Raw genomic sequence first — 21,430 nt, 5'->3', positions numbered from 1 at the left:
AAAATTATTTTAAAATAGCAGTTAAAATAATATATGCCCATCGTCATGATAAAAATAAAAGAAAATTCACAGAGTAAAACAAAAATGAATCCAAGTCACATATCTGAAATATAACTACTCTTTTGCATTTTTGTAAGCCTTCCATCAACTGTATACATATACAAGAGGTCTTCATAAAGTTTATGGAAAGATCAGTTTTACCTTTTAATTCTATATTTTCCATGAACTTTTTAAAGTGCCCTCACCTAGATATAGAATATTTATCTAACTTTATCTAACTCTTTATATATTTTTGAAATTATCTTTAACATTTAATGTATTGATCTAATAAATATGTAATGATCACTCACAATATGCTTGCTCTGAGCTGAATCTGGGATATACTACAGGTGCTCCAGTGGACGAATCCCTGCCCTAATGGAACTTATACCCTATTGTGGCACCTCTAGCGTGTGTCAGTCAAGCTTATGAAGAGTTGTTTTTGTTCAAGGACAATTTCAGAGATACTAATTCAGGTCTGTTCTCTTGCTTGAAACTCTAAGTCTCCAGGTGTGTGGCTGAACGCAACTCCCTCTTGCCAGAAACATACTTGTCCAAAGTATTCCATTCTATTATCTGCTTTTCCTATTTTATCATTCAATATGGTACATATGGATATGTATCAACATTTTTTGCCTTCCTAGATTTTTCTATCATGTGAAACACATAATACTTATGTACATACACATAAATACACAAGAAAGCTCAAGCTCAAACTAGTCTTATGTCCATGTTTTAAGTTACATACCTCTCTGGCCCAGTAACAGAATATAGTAAAACACTTTTTGAGGAACAGAGAGTCAAAATATAGTTGACTTTGGAGAAGAAGGTATTTTTTGTGAATGAAGAATAGTTAAAACATCCATGTTTTGGTTTTAACCAAGTATGAATGAAGTCTAACATTTTTTCAAATCTTAATTACATATCATTATGAATGTACACATATTGAAACATTATTTTAGCTGATAATTAAAGAAATATTTGTTACACAAATTGTAGTTCCATTACAACCTAACTTTACTAGTATTCATTTAGAAAATTAGGTAAAATGGTATACAAATAAAGAACTGTCGCCCCAAATTCTCACACAAAAACTCAGTCATTTTTAAAACTGTCATATATTTGCTTTCATAAAATTTATTTTTTAAAATACTTAGCAAATCAATGCCCAAGGCTATCTTTAATTTTAAGTTCTCCATTATTTCTACACAGCCTACCATAGACTATATGAGTTAAGAACTGGACAGAAACAAGATCCGCTAACAGTGGCTTAAATAGTTTGTGGTTTATTTTTCCCCATAATATAAAATAATTTTGGAACTTGTCCATCCACAGCGTTGGACAAGTTATGGGCTCCACTGTGTCATCAACGATCCAGATCAGTCTAGTTTTCAGCTGTAGATCCTGTGTAGCAATCCTCGTCCTTATGCTTTCAACATGGTTGATTAGAACTCCAGCTATCTCCAAATTTCAAGATAAATGATTGGAGAGAACTAAGGAGACAATAAAAGGATGCTCACTACAATTAACGATCAGGTCGAAGGATATCTGGCAGTCACCATTCTGCCATAGTAGTTATGACCTGGGTTATTAAAATATGATACAGTTCATCATTTTAAAAAGTAGTACATAATAAGTTTCTGTAGGTAGATAGAGAGGCTGGGTATAGATCTTGGTGTTACCCAAGTGGTACCCACAAAACCTTGTCTTCATACAGTTGTGTATCATATATTTCTACCTATTAGCAAATAGTGATCAAGCCAGCTGAATGTCGAGTACTCTAATAATTTTTATGTACTCTGCAAATTAGAGTGTTATTGTTTTAGAAATACTTTATATCTAAATGTTCATTTGGATTAGAATAAACACATTATCATAAGAAATTTCAAAATTCCTTTTGTCAAGAAGGATAAGAGACACTGGATCCCATAAATGTTGTTTCAATTCTCAGATATTTAATGACTAAATTTTTTAAAATGTTGTGAACATTACCATCTACTTGTACATAGTCATTCCTAAAAAGGAATCTAACAAAGGATTTAAAGAGATTTGTGTTTAAGTCTTGATCTGGAAATTAGAGTAGAAATTAGAAGCATAAAAGATAATGTGAAAATGTTTTGTCCATAGACAGATACTTGTTACAATATTTGAGGAAGACCAGGGTAGGAAATACGAATGCATGACTCTGTGAGAGCAGCTGAAGGAAGGAGTCCTAGGGGACAGAACAGAGGCGAGAGAGCCCAACCCTCACTCTCTGGCGTCCCTACACCAGGGAACACACGAGGCACGTGACATTGCCACTGAAAACAGAGATGATGATAATTATGAACACCTCAAGACCTTGCTGCTGCTGTTGTTTTTATTCTTTTGAGTAAAAAAATTTAAAAGCCAAAGGATATGAAAACATACTTACCATATGGGCAAAGTGATTTTTATTTGCCTCTAAAAATTATGATAAAGAGTGAAAATGAGGAACTAGCTTTAAATTGCTAAAACATAAATCATTTGTGTGCTCATATAAAAGAATAAAACCCTGAAGACACACACGAATTAGTAGATCAACTACTGATGGAAAACAAAGTGACTCTGCTGGGTCTGAAACACAGCACCGAATTTGTTAAACAGAATGCCAGCCATAATAAATTTAAAAGTCAAAAGCATACTGTGTTTCTTGAGGAAACCCCTTTATTTATTATTTTGTAAATAATAGGGTTTTTTTTTTTAATGATGACAGGTAAAATTTATATTATTAAGAATATTTCATATTGTATATGTATTTTACATGTTATCAAATCATTTCTGTCTGGATTGGTTTAATTTATCTTGTGTTTTATCCAGTTAATTCCTTCATTTTTTATTTTTATTTAAAAAATTTTTTCTCATATATATTTAAGGTATACAACATGCTGTTTTGATATACATGTATATAATAAAATATAGTTAAGCGAATTACCCTGCCCACCGTCATCCAGTTACCTCGTGTGTGTCGGTGGTGGCTGGGGAGGGTCCTACTCCCTTAGCAAATTGTCAGTGCACAACACAACGTTATTAACTACAGTCCTTTCACCGTGCCTTAGTCCTCTAGACTTTTCCACACCGCGTAACTGCAAGGTTGTACCCTTTGAACTGCTTCTTTCTATTTCTTCTCTCTTCACACCCACTGTTCTACTGTCCTTTTCTATGTATTCAACGTTTTTTAGATTCCGCGTGTGAGTGAGGTCAGGCAGTGTTTTTTTGTGGGATTTTTTTTCTTTGCCTGCCTATTTCACTTAGTATCATGTCCTCCAGGTTCATCCATGTATCAAAAATGGCAGTGTCCTCTTAGTTGTTTTAAGGCTGAATAATATTCCATCAGATAGACAGACAGACTGACAGATAAGTAGACAAATATCACAATTTCATTATCCATTTATCTGCCAGTGCGTACTTAGGTTGTTTTCGAATCTTGGCTATTGTGAATAATGCAGCAATGAACACGAGAGTGCAGATACCTCTGCTAGGTATATACCCAACAGGCAGATTTCTGGGTCAAGTGGTAGGTCTATATTTTTTGGAGAACCTCTGTATTGTTTTCTATAATGGTTCCCACCAACAGTGCACAATCTTCCTTTTTCTCTACATCCTTGACAGCACTTATCTCCCGTCTTTTTGACAATAACCATCGTAACAGGTGAGAGGTGATATCTTACTGTGGTTTTGATTTGTGCTTTCCTGATGATTAGTGATACTGAACAATTTTTCATATGCCTGCCTGTTGGCCATTTGTATGTCTTCTTTTGAGAAATGTCTATTCTGTTCCTTTGTACAGTTTTTAAATCAGGTTTATTATCATCATCATCATCATCATTGTTATTATTACTATAGAGTTGTATGAGTTTCTTATGTACTTTGGACATTAACCCCTTATAAAATATATGTTTTGTAAACAATTTCTTCCAATTGATAGGCTGCCTTTTAAATTCCATTGATCATTTCCTTTGCTGTGTTTTTTAGTTTGATATAGTCCCAGATGCTTATTTTTGCTTTTGTTGCATGTGCTTTGGTGTGATAGTCAAAAATTTGCTGCCAAGGCCAATACTTAGCATAATGTTTTAAAATTTCTTCCATGTTTTAGCATGTATCAGAATTTCATTTCTTCTTAAGGCTGAATAATATTCCACTACATTTTAATACCACATTTTGTTTATACATCCATTATGGATTTTTTGTGAATTGACCCTTCTACTAATATAGAACATCTTTCTTTGTTTCTTGTAATAGTTGATTCAAGGTCTGTATTTTTGATATTATGTGTATGATAGTCACACTTGTTCTCTTTTGGTTACTATTTGCATGGAATATCTTTTTCACTTTCAACCTATTTTTGCCTTAGATGTCAAGTTAGTCTCTTACAGACAACAGGTAGTTGGGTCATTTTTTCTTTAATCCATTCTGTCATTGTATGTCATTTGATAGGGGAGTTTAATCCATTAACATTAATGAACTTACTTATAGAGAAGGACTTTTTTTGCCTTTTTATTAGTTATTTTCCATAGTTCCTATTACTATTTTGTCGTGTCTTTTTGACTACTGCCTTCCTTTGTGTTCAGTTGATATTTTGTAGTGAAACATATTGGTTCCCTTCTCATTTCCTTATGTATATGTTCTATAGGGTTTTTTGTGGTTTAGTGGGTATTATGTATAATATCCTAAAATTGTCTAATTTGAATTGATTCCAAACTAACATTAATCACATACCAATCTCTACTTCTTTGCAGCTTTGCCATCTGCACTTGTTTTTGATGTCAAAAAATTAAGTCTTTAAATTTGTGTACCCATTAACATAGATTTATCATTATTTATTTTTTTCCATTTTCCTTTTACATCTCCTAAAAAATAAAAAGTGAAATTACAAATAAAAATTACAGTGATACTGATTCATATATTTGCCCATTTATTCAGCTTTACCAGAGATCTTTATATCTTCAAATAACTTCTTTTTAAAGACTAGCATACTTTTATTTTATCTCAAAGAAATCTTTTTAGTATTTCTTATAGATAAGATTTCATAATAATGAATTTCCTTAGCTTTTTAAAAATCTGATGACGTATTAGTTTCTCCCTCATTCTTGATGGACAATTTTGCTGGATATAGAATTCTCAGTTGACAATTTTCTTCTTCTTTTTCTTTTTTTCCTTTCAGTATCCCCCTGCCTTCTGGCTTCAGAGGTTTCAGCAGAGAAATCTGCTGATAGTCTTTTTGAGGATACCTTGTATGTAATGATTCACTTTTCACTTGATGCTTTCAAGATTCTCTCTTTGTCTTAGACTATGACAGTTTGATTATAGTGTGTCTCCATGTGAATTTCTTTATGTTTATCCTATTTGGAGTTAATTGAGCTTCTAGGACTTGTAAATTCATGTCTTTTTCCAAATATAGGATGTCTTTAACCATTATTTCTTCAAATAATCTCTCTTCCCCTGTCTTTTATCTTATCCTTTAGGGACTCCCATAATGTACATATTGGTCTGCAGGCTGGTGTTCTGTAAGTCCCTTAGGCTCAGTTCACTGTTCTTTGTTTTTTCTTTATTGTTTTTTTTTTATTTCTGCCCTTCAGAATCAATAAGTCTAAATTATTCAAGTTTATTGATTCTTTCTTTTGCCTGCCCAAATCTGTTGAACCTATCTAGTAAATGTTTCAATTCATTTTGTATTTTTCGGCACCAGAATTTCTTTTTGGTTCCTTTTTATAACTTCTGCCTCTCTGCTGATATTCTAATTTTGTTCATATATCATTTTTCTAATTTCTTTCAGTTTTTTGTCCATGTTTTTCTTTTAGGGCTTTGAGTGCATTTAGCACAGTTATTTTTAAATAACTTTCTGTCATGTCATTCTCTCTTTTTTTTGAATTGACCATGTTTTTCTCTTTCTTTTTGTATCTTGTAGTTTTTTTGTTGAAAATTAGAAATTAAAAAAAAAACTGTCATCTCTCCCACTGTTTGCAGACTGGCTCTGTGCTGGGGAAGTTCCTTACTAATGTTTTGAGTGTGCTCTGAGCCTTGGCATCAGATTGAGCAGAAAGCTTGTGAGGTCTTTTCTGAGCATGCATCTTTCTTGGGCCTTGGTGAGACTTTTTGGCTCCCCATATACGTACATGGCTGATTGTAAATGTACACTTTTTCCAAATAGTTTCATCCTGCTTCCTCCTCAGATGCTTATACGATCTATCATATGTCCCCATTCATAATCTCTTGCCCCAGATGTCTGCAAGTTTTAGTCTCCCTACAACTTTCCCAAGCAGTGTCCACTGCTTCTCCCCATCTGAAATCCAAGTTAGGCAAATTAGGGACTAGTCCTTCAGGCAGCGACCAAACAGGTTAAAATGTTGCTAATAAGGTCTGTTCTGCTCCCCTCAGTTTGAGGGAAGGGATTGGGAATTCAGGTGCTGCCTCATCCAGACCAAGACTGCACTATGCCATGAAAGGAGTGTGGCAAAGGTGAGCAAAAATGTCATGAAATTTGCTACCAACTTGAATGTGACAAAATGTTCTTGCCAGGCACAGAAAGAAATACTGCACATCCTCACTCATAAGTAGGAGTTAAAAATAAATAAATCAACAAAATTAAAAAGACAAAAAAATAAGAAGGAAAGAAATAAAAAAGAACAATTACAATAATACGTTGAACTTCCAAAATGAGAGAACAGAAACTGAGGTTAGCAGAGATGGAAAAGGGGGAGGGAGAGTTTAGCAAGATATTGCGAAGGTGCCACAAAGATGATTACATTGCACAATGTTGAGTAGACAAATTATCCTGATTTGAGCCTCTCATATTGCACACAGGTATTGATATCCACTGTGGTACCCTATAGGTATGTACAATCAATTATGTTTCAATTTAAAAAACCAACAATAAACAAAACTTCTTGATTGAGCATGTTTTTAAGTTGCTGTAGACCTTTGAACTGTTTCCAGGGCTCCTGTAAGGTTATTTCAGCCACCTTTTTCTTTTTTTCCCCCATATCACTATTTTTGCTGATTTCACTCTCTAGACTATTTTCTCAGGATTTAGTATAACCTGCTTATAACTCTGTCACTGATGCAGGGTGCACATGATCATCGAAATCCCAAGTGCCTGATCACTGAAGGCCACCAGAGGAATACATCTTCAGTTTTTGGTTACTTTGGCAGAATCATATTGTCTCACATTTTCTGAATGTAAAAATTATTTATGCTTTATCTTCAGCACAACTATGTCTTTAAAAAATAATATGTTTATATTTTGTTATTTTATTCAATGTCTTATTTTCTTCATACAAGAGGGTTTCTAAAGAATCCTATTTTTCCTAATGACAGGAATGGCAGGAAAGAAGGCTGCAATATTTTTTTAAATCTCAAAACAAAAAATAAATCTGTTTTAAGGAATAATTTTATTCTTTATATAATATTATTTTTATATGCTGATAATATTTTTACTTTGAATGGTATTTCTCCTTAGCACTCTACCCCACACACGTTAAAGCAAAATAAAATGAAACAAAACAAAACAAAAATCCATGCAGAAAATGGTTAATAATAATGCCAACAACCCCTCTTTGAGTTCTTTCTTCAGTGGCCCAAATAATTTATTCAATGGTTCTAGGAATTAGATTTGTCTGCTCTGGACAACAGCTCAGTGAATGATATATTTAACTTCTCTGCCCAAGTTGTAATTGGCTGTCAAGGCATCATTCTTACAGAACAGATACATTTCTAATACAGAAGCACTAGTCTGTATCCAGAGCTAGAACTTTCGTGCTGTTACCACAACTGCCCAAGTTAATCTGGCCGTCTATAGTCTATTTCACCCTAAGCCTTAAACAGAGGTTTGTGTTGCTATAATTATGACATGATTGATAATATATTTTTCCATACTCAGTATAGTTGAGTAAAACTTATGTAAGCAGATTTACCTCTGAATTTAATAATTGGTATGCTATGGTCATAAATTTTATACAGAAAAAAAAATCCAAGGAAAAATTGCCAAAATTCTTTAACAGATTTTTTAAATAATATTTCCAATTATGTGTTTTTGGTTTACCATCGGTATCTTTGATCTTATGGGTTGAAAGAGGTCTGTGAAAATAATATGTCTAAACTTTTAAACTTTTTGCTTAGCTTTTCATATCTCAGTTAGTTGTATCATCACCAAGATAGTTTTAAAAAAAGCCAGAATTCTTGGTGTCATTAGCCTGTCTCTTTTCATCTGCCACATGAAGTCTGTATTGAACCAATTCAGGTTGTTTAAACTTTTAAAACTATATATCAAACATGTCCACTGGTTTCTATCACAGCTGCCACCCAGCTCCACTCTATTGTCGTCTAGATCCTTGAGTACTGTAATGGCATTCCAATTCTCTATCTACAGTTTCTATGGCTCTTTCTATTCTCTTTTCCAAAGCATAATTTTATCAGCTTTTTTTCTTTCAATTAAATCTCTCAGTACAGCCAATTGCTTGTAGTTTAAAGGCCAGCTTTGTGATAAAGACTAAGGTTCTACACAATCCTGCTAGTAACAACTTCTCTCACATCACATCTAGATTTTTAATTTCCTTGTTTGTTTCTATTCCTTTAACTTTAATATGAAGAAGATAAGATTTGTGTTGTTTGCTGATGTCTCCCCAGGGCCAGGTACATTGTAGGTCTCAGATATTTATTTAATGAATGATTGAATGGCTGTTCTCTTTGCACACTGCCCTTTATATTTTTCAAAGATTCCATATTATCTTCCACTGTAGGATCATTTTATTTATTGTTTCTTTTCCTATAAGTACTCTCTTTTTTATCTCTATGCCAATTAAATCTTATTTACTGTAAGGGCTCAGTAAGGTTTTACTATTCTCACATATTAGATAAATTCCTTGTATTTTATGCTTTCATAAAATCATACTATTTTTTCATTTTAGCATTTATCATGTACTTATCGGTGCTTTTAGTTATTTCATGTCTGTTCCTCCTATCTCAACATAAGCAGGAAAGGTGCTTTTGGCATTTACAGTTATAAGAGTTTTGGTTTTGTTTACTCCCAGACAATCAGTCTCATCTAGAGCTGGAAGCATAGTGCCACCATAAATTAACCACCCGTTTTTAGTACACTGATGACATATCATTTAACCTCTGTTGGTTTATCCTTTTTAGGTTTGCAGAAATAAGGCATGTGTGAGCTCTGCATACTTGGATTATGACTGTACTGAAGACAAATGCAATAATCATGGTGTAAGTACCAGTGATATGAGGTGAGAATAGAAATTACTGAGACTAGTCCTAAGAAAGCAAATGCACAGCTACACACACAGACATATACACATACATGTGCACATGCACACACACACACACACACACACACACACACACACACACACACACACTCGTATACCCATAAAACATATAGGTTATCCGACCTAAGAATTATTGTATAATTCTACTTAAATATATATAATTCTGGCTGCTTATATTTTAAGGTGATATTTCTCCTGCTTTCAGGTATGTAACAACAAAAAGAACTGTCACTGTGACACTGGGTATTTACCTCCAAATTGTGAAACTATGAATGAGGGATGGCCTGGTGGGAGTGTTGACAGTGGCAATTTTCCAACTGGAAGAGTCAACATTCCTGGTAAGTATTAATAACAAATTCAAACATAACTACAACGTAATTTTAATTTATTAAATTTAATAAAATTAATAATATCTATCTACCAATTTATATTTAGATTATGTTTGGACATCAAAAAATAAACCACATCTGAATTTTTGTTTTACTTCTAGAAAGTAATATATTATAGCATATGTAACATTGTTATAAATAAGATACATCAGGCAGAGCCCAGGCAGTAAAATAGAAATCACTCTAGTCCTTCAAACGGAATGAATTGAGTGTAAGGCATCAAGTAACACCTAATGGCAGAGGTGAAAAGACAACCAGAGAATGGTAAGGCAACCCAGATATTAGTAACAGCAGAAAATTACAGCTACTTCTTAGGGCTGAAAAGACAATAAAAGAAGCTGATATTATTAGGACCAGAATCTAAGTTATCATACAGCATGACACATAACTGTGGTGGGGGTTGCGTGCCAGGACCTGGACCATAGGGAGAAATACTGTCCAGCATGAGCTACAGGTAGAGGATAATACACAGTCATGGTGAGAGATGCTGGACAGGAAGAGGTAGAAATGCCGTAGCCATTTCACTCTTCTGATCTTCCAAATTTTATTCAGTGACCCCCATTCACCAAACCTAGCTAGAAGCAAGCAGGTGTAGGAGCTTGGGGAATGTGCTTTCTTGCAATATTGATCAAAGCAGAGGAAAGGCAGAGATGAATTTCAGAAAAAGCAGTTAACCAGCATATTCAGTAACATTTAGGGCCTTTATATAAAAAACACAAATTTATAAAAAATTAGACTCTATTTTTCCTGATTTTGAGTCAGAGGTATTTTTTAAAATTTCCAATTTCTTCTGAAATTTATTCCAATATATTAAATGCCATATAGTAATAGATTAGTACATTTAAAACAGTAGGATAAATTTCATGCACTGCCAAGCTATTTCCATTTTTGTAGTAACAATTAGCTTGCTGTAGTTTATCCTCAAGGTGGCTACAATTAACAACTTCTGTTCATGCGCACATGTGTCATTTCCCCACGAGCAGTGGAGATTACTGCTTTCCGGAATCCAGGTTTGTCCTGGTGGTAACATTGATCAATACAATATGCGGAACTGACTCTCTGGGCCTTCCATGGCCTTCCTGCAGATTCTGACGGGCTCTTTTGGAATACTTATTCATGGAACTCTCATTTCTGAAGCACTCATTATATAGAAAAACAAGTACAAAGTATGAAGTTTGTCTGAACTGAAACACCAAAATACAAGTCCTCCCCAAATTCATGGCCCACAAAATTGTGAACAAAATTAAATGATTATTTTCTTACTAAGCTTTGAGGCAATTTATTACACCGAAAAAATGTTTAGTAACCAGTATAGTATATTTGGCTAAAAATGTAAAGCACGTGGCACTAGCTTTGGAATTGGATGGTGTGCGTTAGGCAGGAAGGCCTCCGGGAGAATGTTGAAGACAGTCACTGCGTGTAAAACTGTCTAGGGAAGACTGTTGACCAATTCAAGGATGGTTTAAAAACATGTTATTAGAAGTTGAAGAAAGTAGAACATTTATTATGAAGTAGTAAATTGTTTGATGTCTCTGCCACCTGTGGTAATGTGGAAAATAAAACTCATGCTTCTGGTTGGTGAAAAGTAAAATTTAGAGCAAATAGAAAAGAACTAGAATTTTTATGGGGGGAGGGTTAAAATAAAACTAATTTTCATTCCTAGTATCTTCCAGCTAAAGTTTCTGTTTTACTTTTATTTTTAATGGACACATACTAATTGTACATATTCATTGGGTGCAGTGTGACATTTCAATACATTTATACAATGTAAATCAATGTCAAATCCAAATTCTCTTTTCTTGCTATTTTAAAATATACAATATATTATTGTTCGCCATAGTCACCCTGCTGTATATTGGAACACTAGAACTCATTCCTCCAATCTAACTGTAATTTTTTTGACAAGCTATATCCTGTTTAATTTATTTTCTCTGGTTTATGCTTTTTCACTATTTGCAATATTGCTACCAGAATGTCCTGAAAATTGAAATTGAAGGGATTTAGTGTCAATCTCACAGTTAAGCAAAACCACCAGATTTCTAATCCACATTTGCCTTCATCCAAGTTGCATGGCTTTTCAGATCCATAGAGAGAGAGGTACAACTCTAATAGCGATAGATGAAATGGCAACTATCAATATGGTTTGGGCTTCAGGCTGGCTGTGGTCTTTCCTTCCTTCCTTCTTTTTCTCTTAGTTCCCACTTATGAGTGAGGACATGTAGTATTTTTCCCTCTGTGCCTCACTTATTTCATTCAACATAATTTATCCATTTCCTCCACGTTTCCAAATTTGTTGGTGTATAGTTGTTTGCAATAGCTCCTAATAATTTTTTGCATTTCTGTGGAAACAGTTATAATGTCTCCTTTTTTACTTCTGATTTTTATGATTCGGGTCTCTCTCTCTCTGTTAATCTAGGTATTTTGTTTACCTTCTCAAAAAAACTTTTTGTTTTATTGATCTTTTGTATTGTTTTGGGGATCTCTATATCATTTATTTTTGCTCTAATCTTAATTATTTGTTTCTGTCTACTAACTTTGGGATTGAATTGTTCTTTCTAGTTTTTTTAGGTGTAGGGTTAGGTTGTTTACTTGAAATCTTTCTTTTTCATATAAGCATGTATTGCTATAAACTTCCCTCTTAGTACTGTTTTTGCAGTATTCCACAGGTTGTGATATGATATATCTTCATTTTCATTTTTTTTCTAGAAATTTTTGATTTTCTGTTTAATTTCTTCTTCAGGCTCCACAGTTCATTCAGGAGCCTGTTGTTTAATTTCCATGTATTTGTATAGAGCCCTGAATTTCACTTGTTATTAATTTCTAGTTTTAATCCATGTGGTCTGAAATGATAGTTGAAATGATTTCAATTTTTTAAAAATTTGTCACTTGTTGATTTATGACCTAGCATGTGGTCTATCTTGGAGAATGTTCCATTTGTGCTAATGAGAAGAATGTATATTCTGTAGGTGTTGGATGAAATGCTCTGTATATATCTTCCAGGTCCAATTGGTCTAAGGTGAAGTTCAAATCTTGTGTTTCTCTGTTGATTTGTTGCCTGGATGGTCTGTCCAATAAAGAGAAGAGGTGTGTTCAGGTCCCCCATTATTGTCATATTGGGGTATGTCTCTTTATTTAGGTTTAACAGTGTTTGCTTTATATATCTGGGTGCTCCAGTGTTGGGTGCATATATATTTGTGATTGTTATGACTTCTTGCCAGTTCTATCCCTTTATCACTATATAGTGGCCTTCTTTGTCTCTTTTTATGGTTTTTGATTTAAAGTCTACCTTATCTGATATAAGAATAACTACTCCTGCTTGTTTTGGGTTTCCATTGGCATGATACATCTTTTTCCATCTCTTCACTATTAGTCTGTGTGCATGATTACTGGTGAGATGAGTCTCTTGAAGACACCATATAGTTGGGTCTTAAATTTGGATCCAGTCCGTCAGTCTGTGTGTTTTGAGTGGGTAGTTTAATCCATTTACATTTAGTGTTTTTATTGAGAGGTATTGTCTTATTCTTGGCTTTTTATGGATTTTTGTTTGATGTTTTGAGTATCATTTGTTCCTTTCTTCTCCTTTGATTATTGGTCTTCAATGTTTGTGGATTTCTTTTTGAGGTTGTAAGATTTTGTTTCTTTTGTCTTTCTCATTTGTGTTTGTGCTTTACCAGTGGGTTTTGTTCAGATTTGTGTGTTCATAGTGGTGATTATTGTTTTTCAGATTCCAGATGCAGGAGGACTCCCTTGAGTATTTCTTGGAGGTGTGGTCATGTGGTGATGAATGCCCACAGTTTTGTTTGTTCCTCATTTCTCTCTCATTTCTGAAGGATATCCTTGCTAGGTATAGTGTTCTTGGCTGGCAGGTTTTTTCTTTCAGTGTTTTGAACATATCATCCCACTTTCTTCTCAAATGTAGTTTCAGTTGACCAAGTCTTCTTGGTGACTTGACACTTTTCTCTTGCTACTTTTAGGATTCTCTCTTCATCTTGGAGTTTTGCCAGTTTGACTATAATGTGTCTCAGAGAGGATCTTTTTTGGGTTGAATCTGTTTGGGGATCTTTGAGTTTCCTGGATCTGAAGGTCTATGTATTTCCTGTACCTTGGAAGTTTTCCATTATTATTTCATTGATTCGATTTTCAATGCCTTTACCTTTCTCCTCCCATTCAGAAACATCCATGATTCAGATGTTTGTTCACTTAAGATTGTGTTAGTTCTCTTAGACATTCTTCATTTTTAAAAATTCTTTTCTTTCTCTCTCTCTCTCTCTCTTTTTTTTTTTTTTTTTTTTTTTGGTCTGCTTGAGTTATTTCATTAAGACCATCTTCAAGTTTGGAAATTCTTGTTTCCATTTGATCTAATCTGATGCTTAAGCTCCTGGTTGTGTTTTTTATTTTTTTATTTCCTTGAATGTGTCTTTCAGTTCCAAGCTTTCTGCTACATTCTTTTTTAAGGTATTAATCTCTGAAAATTTCCTCCTTCATATCCTGGATATTCTTTTCTTGTTTCATTGTGTTGTCTTACAGAGTCCTCTCTTATTTCATTAACTTTCCTTAAGATAGTTACTTGGAATTCTTTTTCAGTCATTTCAAAGTTTTCCTGTTCTATAGGGTCTGGTACTGGACAGTTACTTAATTCCTTTGGTGGTGTAATATTTTCAGATTTTTTTTTTTTTTTTTTTTTTTGTATTTCTGGTATCTCTACATTGATTTCTGGTAATCTAGTAGATCAGTTACTTCTTCTATCACTCTGGACTGGACTTTGAGGAGAAAGACTTCTTCCTCTTTTTCCAGGCTCCTCCAATGACTCTCCTTGTGTCAGTGAAGTCAAATATGCGGTGGGCCACCTGCATGGTGCTTGTGGATATTACTGAGGCAATGAGCTGTCCTTGCAACAGTAATGCTGAGATGGTGGCAGCTGTGGCCTACCTCTGAAGAAGCTGTGCAAAGCCTTATGGCAGTGGCATGGCATAGGTTCCTGCCTTCTGCACAGGTGGGGTGGGGGTCTGGGCAGATGGCTCACCTGTTCTGCTGCCCGCCTGGGTCTGTAACTTTGTAGCCATTGTCCAACTTCTCCCCATCCACCCTCCACCCTACCCCTCTCAGCTTCTGACAATTTTGACTCTTTACCTCTATGAGATCAACTTTTTTAGATTCCACAAATGAGTGAGATCATATGGTATTTATCTTTCTGGCTTACTTCATTTAACCTGATGACCTCCAGATTCATCAATGTTGCTGCAAATGACAGGATTTCATTCTTTTTTAAAGCCAGAATAGTATTCCATTCTGTAGATATACCACATTTCTTTATCCATTCAACTGTCAGTGAACACTTAGGTTGATTTTATACCTTGACTACTGTGAATAGTGTTGCAATAAACATGGGTGTGCAGATATTTCTTTGGCATACTGAGTTAATTTCCTTTCTATGTATTCCCAGTAGTGAAATTGCCAGATCATTTGGGAGCTCTATTTTTAGTTTTTTGAGAAATCCCCATTCTGTTTTCCATAGCAATTACACTAATTTACACTCCCACCACCTGTGTGTAAGAGTTCCCCTTTCTCCACAATCTCACCAGCATTTCTTTTTGTCTTTTTCATAATAGCCATTCTAACTGGGGTGAGATGATACCTTGCTGTAGTTCTTATTTGCATTTCCCCGATGATTAGTGATGTAGAGCAATTTTTCATATACTTGTTGACCTTTTGTATGTCTTCTTTTGAAAAATGTCAATCCATATCTTTTACCTATTTTTAAAATTGGGTTATTTGGTTTTTTTTTGGTATTGAGTTGTTTGAGTTGCTTATGTATTCTGGATATTAACCCCCCGTCAGATGCATAGTTTGCACATATTTTCTCCCATTCTGTAGGTTTTCTGTTCAGTCTGTTGATTGTTTCTTTTGCTGTGTAGAAGCTTTTCAGTTTTATGTAGTCCTATTTATCTATTTTGGTTTTTGTTGCTTGAGCTTTTGAGGTCTTACTTAAATAATCCTTTCTCCAACCAATGTCACAAAACATTTTCCCTATGTTTTCTTCTGGTAGTTTCATAGTTTGGGGTATTGCATTTAAGTCTCTGAGCCATTTTGAGTTTATTTTGGTACATGGTGAGAGGCAGGGGTCTAGTTTTATTCTTCTGCATGTGGCAATTCTTTTCTTAGCACCATTTATTGAAGAGCTTACTCTTTCTTCAATTTGTGTTTTTGGAGCCTTTGTTGAAGAACAGTTGGCTGTAAGTGAGTGGGTTTGTTTCTATGCTTTCTATTCTGTGCTGTTGCTTTATTCATCTGTTTTTATGCCACTATCTTGCTATTTTGTTACTGTACCTTTACAGCATATTTTGAAGTCAGGAAATGTGAAGCCTTCAGCTTTCTTCTTTTTGCTCAAGATTGCTTTGGTAATTTGGGGCCTTTCATGGTTTCACATGAATTTTCAGATTGTTTTCTCTATTTCTGTGAAGAATGTCACTGGTACTTTTTATAGGGGCTGCATTGAATCTGTAGATGGCTTTGGGTAATATGGACATTTTAACAATGTTTATTATTCCAGACAATGAACACAGGACATCTCTCCATTTATTTGTGTCTTCTTGAATTTCTTTAATTAATGTCTTGTAGTTTTCACTGTATAGATCTTTTATCTCTTTGGCTAAATTTATTCCTAAGGTTTGTGTGTGTGTGTGTGTGTGTGTGTGTGTGTGTGTGTGTGTGTGTGTGTGTGTGTGTGTCTTGTAAAGCAGTTGCTTTCTTTATTTCTTTTGTAGATAATTCACTATTGGCATATAAAAGTTAACTGATTTTTGTATTTTGATTTTGCATCCTGCCATTTTACTGAATTCTTTTGTTCTTTCTAAAAGCTTTTTGAGTAAAAAATGGCTGAAGACCAAGTTTGAAATTTTAAGCAATAAAATTGTATCTCATAAAAATGAAGTCAAGCATTTGACTGCAAACATCTCTGTTTAAACCTCATAAAAAATTAAGTCGATGTCTCTTAGAGATCCTCCCATCTCTACAATAGGACTTCTAAGTATTTTATGAAGTTGCTTCATAAAAACTCTCAAACAATAAGGCTACTACAAATTTTAAGTTGGTTATTCTATAGTAGCCTCACCAGGGTTCAAAACAGAGAAAGTCTTATTCCAAAGGGATTTGTGGGTGTGGACTTTGTTAAATGGAGTGTATTTTTTATTTAATACACAACAAACTTACATTTTAAAGGAATTATATCAGCTCAGACTGAAAGTAATTAAGATGGTGCATATGATCGTTGGTCACCAATCAACTAGAAACAGGCTGATAAAGCCACTCAGATGTGAAAAGGGCTCTTACTTATGGAAAATGAATTATAAGCCAAAGGGTAGAACCAAGAAGACAAAAGCCAAATCTTCTTCAATCTGTCAGTTTATGGTGAAGAAAAATCACTACAAACAAAAATAAACAAACAAAAGCTATAGGTCTGGGTGGTTTCACAGGTGAATCGAACCACATTTTTGCAAGAGAGAAGTACCATTGAAATAAAAGTGGTAGGGAAACCCCTATCAACTCATTGTATGTGGAAAGTATTACCCTGATGCCAAATTCTGAATAGAAAATTAGCAAAGAAAAAAATCACAAAACAATATCGTCTATGAACATAGATGTGAAAATCATCAGCAAAATAGTAGCTCATGGTATGTAGTTGTCAATATTGAAAGAACAGCAATCCAGAGCAGCTGGAGTTTATCCTAGGAATGTTAGACTCTTTTATGATTTGAAAGTCAATCACTGTAATTCATATTAACAAAATAAAAGAGAAAAAAAAAAAACACTTGTCTCATTTAATGCAAAAAAAATATTTTGATAAGGTTTAACACTTATTCATGAATTTTTTAAAAAGCAGCTATCTACTAAGAGAAGACAACGTCCTCAATCTGATAGAGAAAATCAACAATAAATTATAACTTGTGATAAGTGTATATTTATTTCCTCATAAAACTGGGAGCAAAGCAATAAAGCCTGTCCTTACCATGTCTATTGAACATTTTACCACAGGTCCTCGCCAGTGCATTAAGGAAAGAACAAAAAATAAGGGGCAAAAAAATCAGAAAGGATGAAATGAGACTCACTTTACATGCAGATAATATGATTAATTACATAGAAAATTCTAAGAAATCTAAAAAAAACACTTCTAGATGCAATAAATATCTTTTAAATGGTCAGCAGAAACAATATACAAAAATCAATTGTATTGCTATATTATTATAGCAATAGAACTACAGCAAATAGAAATCAACTTGAAATCAATACTCTACAATACCATCAAAATATCAAATATTAGGAATAAATTTTTAAAAAGATGTATGTGCAAGACCTTTACACAGAAAACTAAAATCAACATGCAGACAGATGTTAAATATTCAAGTAAATAGGGAAATATGCCATGTTTACCTATTGGAAGATGTTAATTGCTAAGATGTAAATTCTTCAAATCTATAATTAATTTAGCCTATAATATAGAATTACTAAGTTGATAACTTATTTAATCTATAATACAGATTTATATAATACAATATATTATATTGTGTGTATTATAAATTATTTATAGTACTAGATTTAATTCTATAATTTAAATCTATAGACTGAAAAATAGCAATCATAATAGCATACTTTTTAGAAGTAAAAATGTTGATTCTAAAACACACACAAGAGTGCTTAAAAGAGTTAAACACCCTGAAAAAGAACAAAAGAGAATGATTTAGTCCATTGCCTTATATTGAACTTATTAAATAGATGTTTATACAGTATGGTATATTTTTAGTATATCAAATCAAGACATATGGCATTGGTAAGTATAGATACACAAACATATCAACAGAATGAAATAGGGAGTTTAGAAATATGTCCATTAAAACATGGCTAATTAATTTTTCAATAAAAATACAAAGACAGTTCAATGAGGAAGGAAAGTCAATTCAAACACGGTACTGAAGCAATTAAATATTCGCATAAGACCCAATGAAACCCCAAATACCAACATCTTTAACAATTAATATGAGATGGACCATAAATCTAAACATGGAAGATAAAACTATAAATCTCCTAGGAGGAAACATGCGGGAATTTCTTCATGACCTTGGGATAAACAACAATTTCTTAGCTAAGACATGAAAACACATATCAATATAATAAAGAGATCATTTAAACAATATCAAAATCGTATTCTAAGTACCGTAGTTCTTACTAAGAGTAAGAGTGTTGAGGAAAACTCAGTTCTTATCGGAGTCACACTTTAATTATTTTCATCTGTATTATCATACAGTTTTGAAAAGACACTACCAGGAATAGGAGGTTCTAAATAAAAAAGCAAGGGACAGAAGTGTTACATAAAACTTAGAAGAGTCTCTTTGCATACTTAGGCTGTCAAGCCATCTACTTCATATTAAAACGTATTAATTATAAAATTATATACTAGTTTAAATATTTTATTCTAGTAGTCATAGTAAAATATGGAAATATTTTTACTGTATTCTTGGTGATTGTTTTATAATCTCGTGTATTTTTTATCTCCTAGAAAGGCACTACATTGAGAACGCTTACCATTCCAGACCTACAAAATGGCCATTTTTCTTACTCATTCCTTTTTTCATTATTCTCTGTGTACTGATCGCTATACTGGTAAAAGTGCATTTTCAAAGAAAAAAATGGAGGACTGAGGACTATACAAGCAATGAGTATGTTGATTTCATACTTAATATTTATCGCTTTTAAAACATTGGCATAGTAACTTATTAATAAAATTATAGCACATGTTACTAGTAATAATTCAAATTTAATTTTTCTTTATATAGAAATTTAGTAGTTAATATAGTAATAATTAATATAATAATCAACAGCATTTTTTCAAATGGCCAGTAATTTTAAATATATAAAAACTGGGAATTTTTTAAGGGTGATATTAAATGGAAATGATTTTAAGTTAAAGTTTATTATTTTATCTTAATTATTAAGTATGTATTAAACATTATTACTTAACTTTTTAATATTTATGTATCTCAAAACATTCTTATATGCTGTTTTAATAAAAAGTCACAGGGAAATGCAAGAAAGTAGTCTAGCATTTTTTGCAGTAATATAAATTGAGACACAGTCAGAGGTAGAAAAGATTAAAAATTAATATGTAATAATGAGACTGAAGAATCTATATTATAGCCATGACTAATCTACAGAAAAAAAAAGTTCTTTGTTGTTAAAATATTGAAATATCTGAAAATATCCTATAAGAATAAAAGTAAATATTAAAATTAGTTTACTTCTTGTATTAGTCAGGGTTCTCTGGAGAGACAGAATCAATAGGATATGTTATAATTATATGAGAGAGATTTATTAGGGAAATTAGCTAACGTGACTGTGAAGAAATGTCCCACAATAGACCGTCTATAAACTGGATACCAGTAGCGTGGCTCAGTCCAAGTCCAAAGGCCTCAAAACCAGGGAAGCTGATGGTGTCCTTGGTGTAAGTCCTGGAACCCAAAAGCTGAAGAGTCTCGAGCTCTGATGTCCACGGACAGGAGAGAAGAGTGTGCCCAGCTCCAGCAGATCGAGAGAGCTTCGCCTTTTTCCTCTGTCTTTTGTTCTCTCTGGACGCCCAGCAGATTGGATGGTGCCTACTCACACCATTAGGGTGGGTCTTTCCCACCCAGTCCACTCAGACTCTCACGCTAATCTCTGCTGAAAACACCCTCGTGGACACACCTAAAAAGATAGCTTTATCAGGTTTCTCAATATTCCTTCATCTAACCAAGATGACACCTAGAATTAACCATCACACTTCTCTTCAGGGAAATTGCTATAGAGTAATTCCTGCCTTTGAGTTTTATATCTATGCCTTTTATTGTAAATAAGATGAATTATATTTTATTAAAATAATTAGTAAGACAATATCAATGAAAAGGGAGCATATTTCATAGAAACTTTTGAAAATCTGATGTAAAATTGCTGACATAATACGAAGCACATAAAGTAGTTATAATACAGTTAATACTTAAATATATTAAAGTAATTTTCTTATATTGGATAATATTACTGTGGAAAACCTGTTATCAAATATCTTTCGGCAGGAATTCAAAACTGTTTCAATACAGATAAATAGCACATAGCTTTGCACAACACTCTTGAAAAAAACATAATATAAGTGATTATTTTTATTTTTAAATATATAGGCAACTTGAAAGTGAGATAGAAACCAAAGAGTAGTCTGGACGACAGAGATCCCATGATATCACAGTGAGTTTCAAATATTTAAGGATAAGAGGGCAGAGAGAGAATATAGTGTATTATAAATATAAAGGAGATATATAGATATATTAAATAGTGATAGTCATATAGCTGTATATAATATAAATAAATTGAAGAATATTTTTAATACTGTAAATTATATCATAGACATGGTAAAGTTGTAAATACTATTTCAATTTTTCATTTAAAAACTTTCTTGCAGTGTTATCTTTTTAGTGACTTTCTCTAATCAGGTTTAATCCTTTAACATCTGTGTATTCAAAATTTCGTTTAAAAGTAAATTACACGATAGAAATCTATTTCATAATAAAGGTCTGTTACATAATAAAAAATATAGAATAAGGGCTCTCACGTTACTCGCTAAATTAGCCATTGTTTTAACTTGTGTGGTGTCATACAGGTGACTTTTTTCTCCTTTATTTATTCTTCCAG

General features: G+C 33.2%; 1 protein-coding gene across 1 annotated transcript in view; it reads left to right on the top strand.

Moving 5' to 3' along the window:
* The window catches only part of ADAM2 (ADAM metallopeptidase domain 2), a 107,823-nt gene extending 86,867 nt beyond the window's left edge, over positions 1-20,956 (top strand). Inside the window, exons 17-21 of the mRNA XM_063077506.1 lie at positions 9,196-9,273; positions 9,541-9,677; positions 16,607-16,611; positions 19,275-19,434; positions 20,923-20,956. Coding sequence (XP_062933576.1) covers positions 9,196-9,273; positions 9,541-9,677; positions 16,607-16,611; positions 19,275-19,434; positions 20,923-20,956 — 414 coding nt within the window. The remainder of the gene's footprint in view (positions 1-9,195; positions 9,274-9,540; positions 9,678-16,606; positions 16,612-19,274; positions 19,435-20,922) is intronic.
* The last annotated feature ends 474 nt before the right edge of the window (positions 20,957-21,430 follow it).

This window comes from Cynocephalus volans, chromosome 13, assembly GCF_027409185.1.
Source record: "Cynocephalus volans isolate mCynVol1 chromosome 13, mCynVol1.pri, whole genome shotgun sequence".
In the NCBI taxonomy this organism is placed as follows: Eukaryota; Metazoa; Chordata; class Mammalia; order Dermoptera; family Cynocephalidae; genus Cynocephalus; species Cynocephalus volans.
This window is presented reverse-complemented; position numbering and strand designations above follow the sequence as displayed.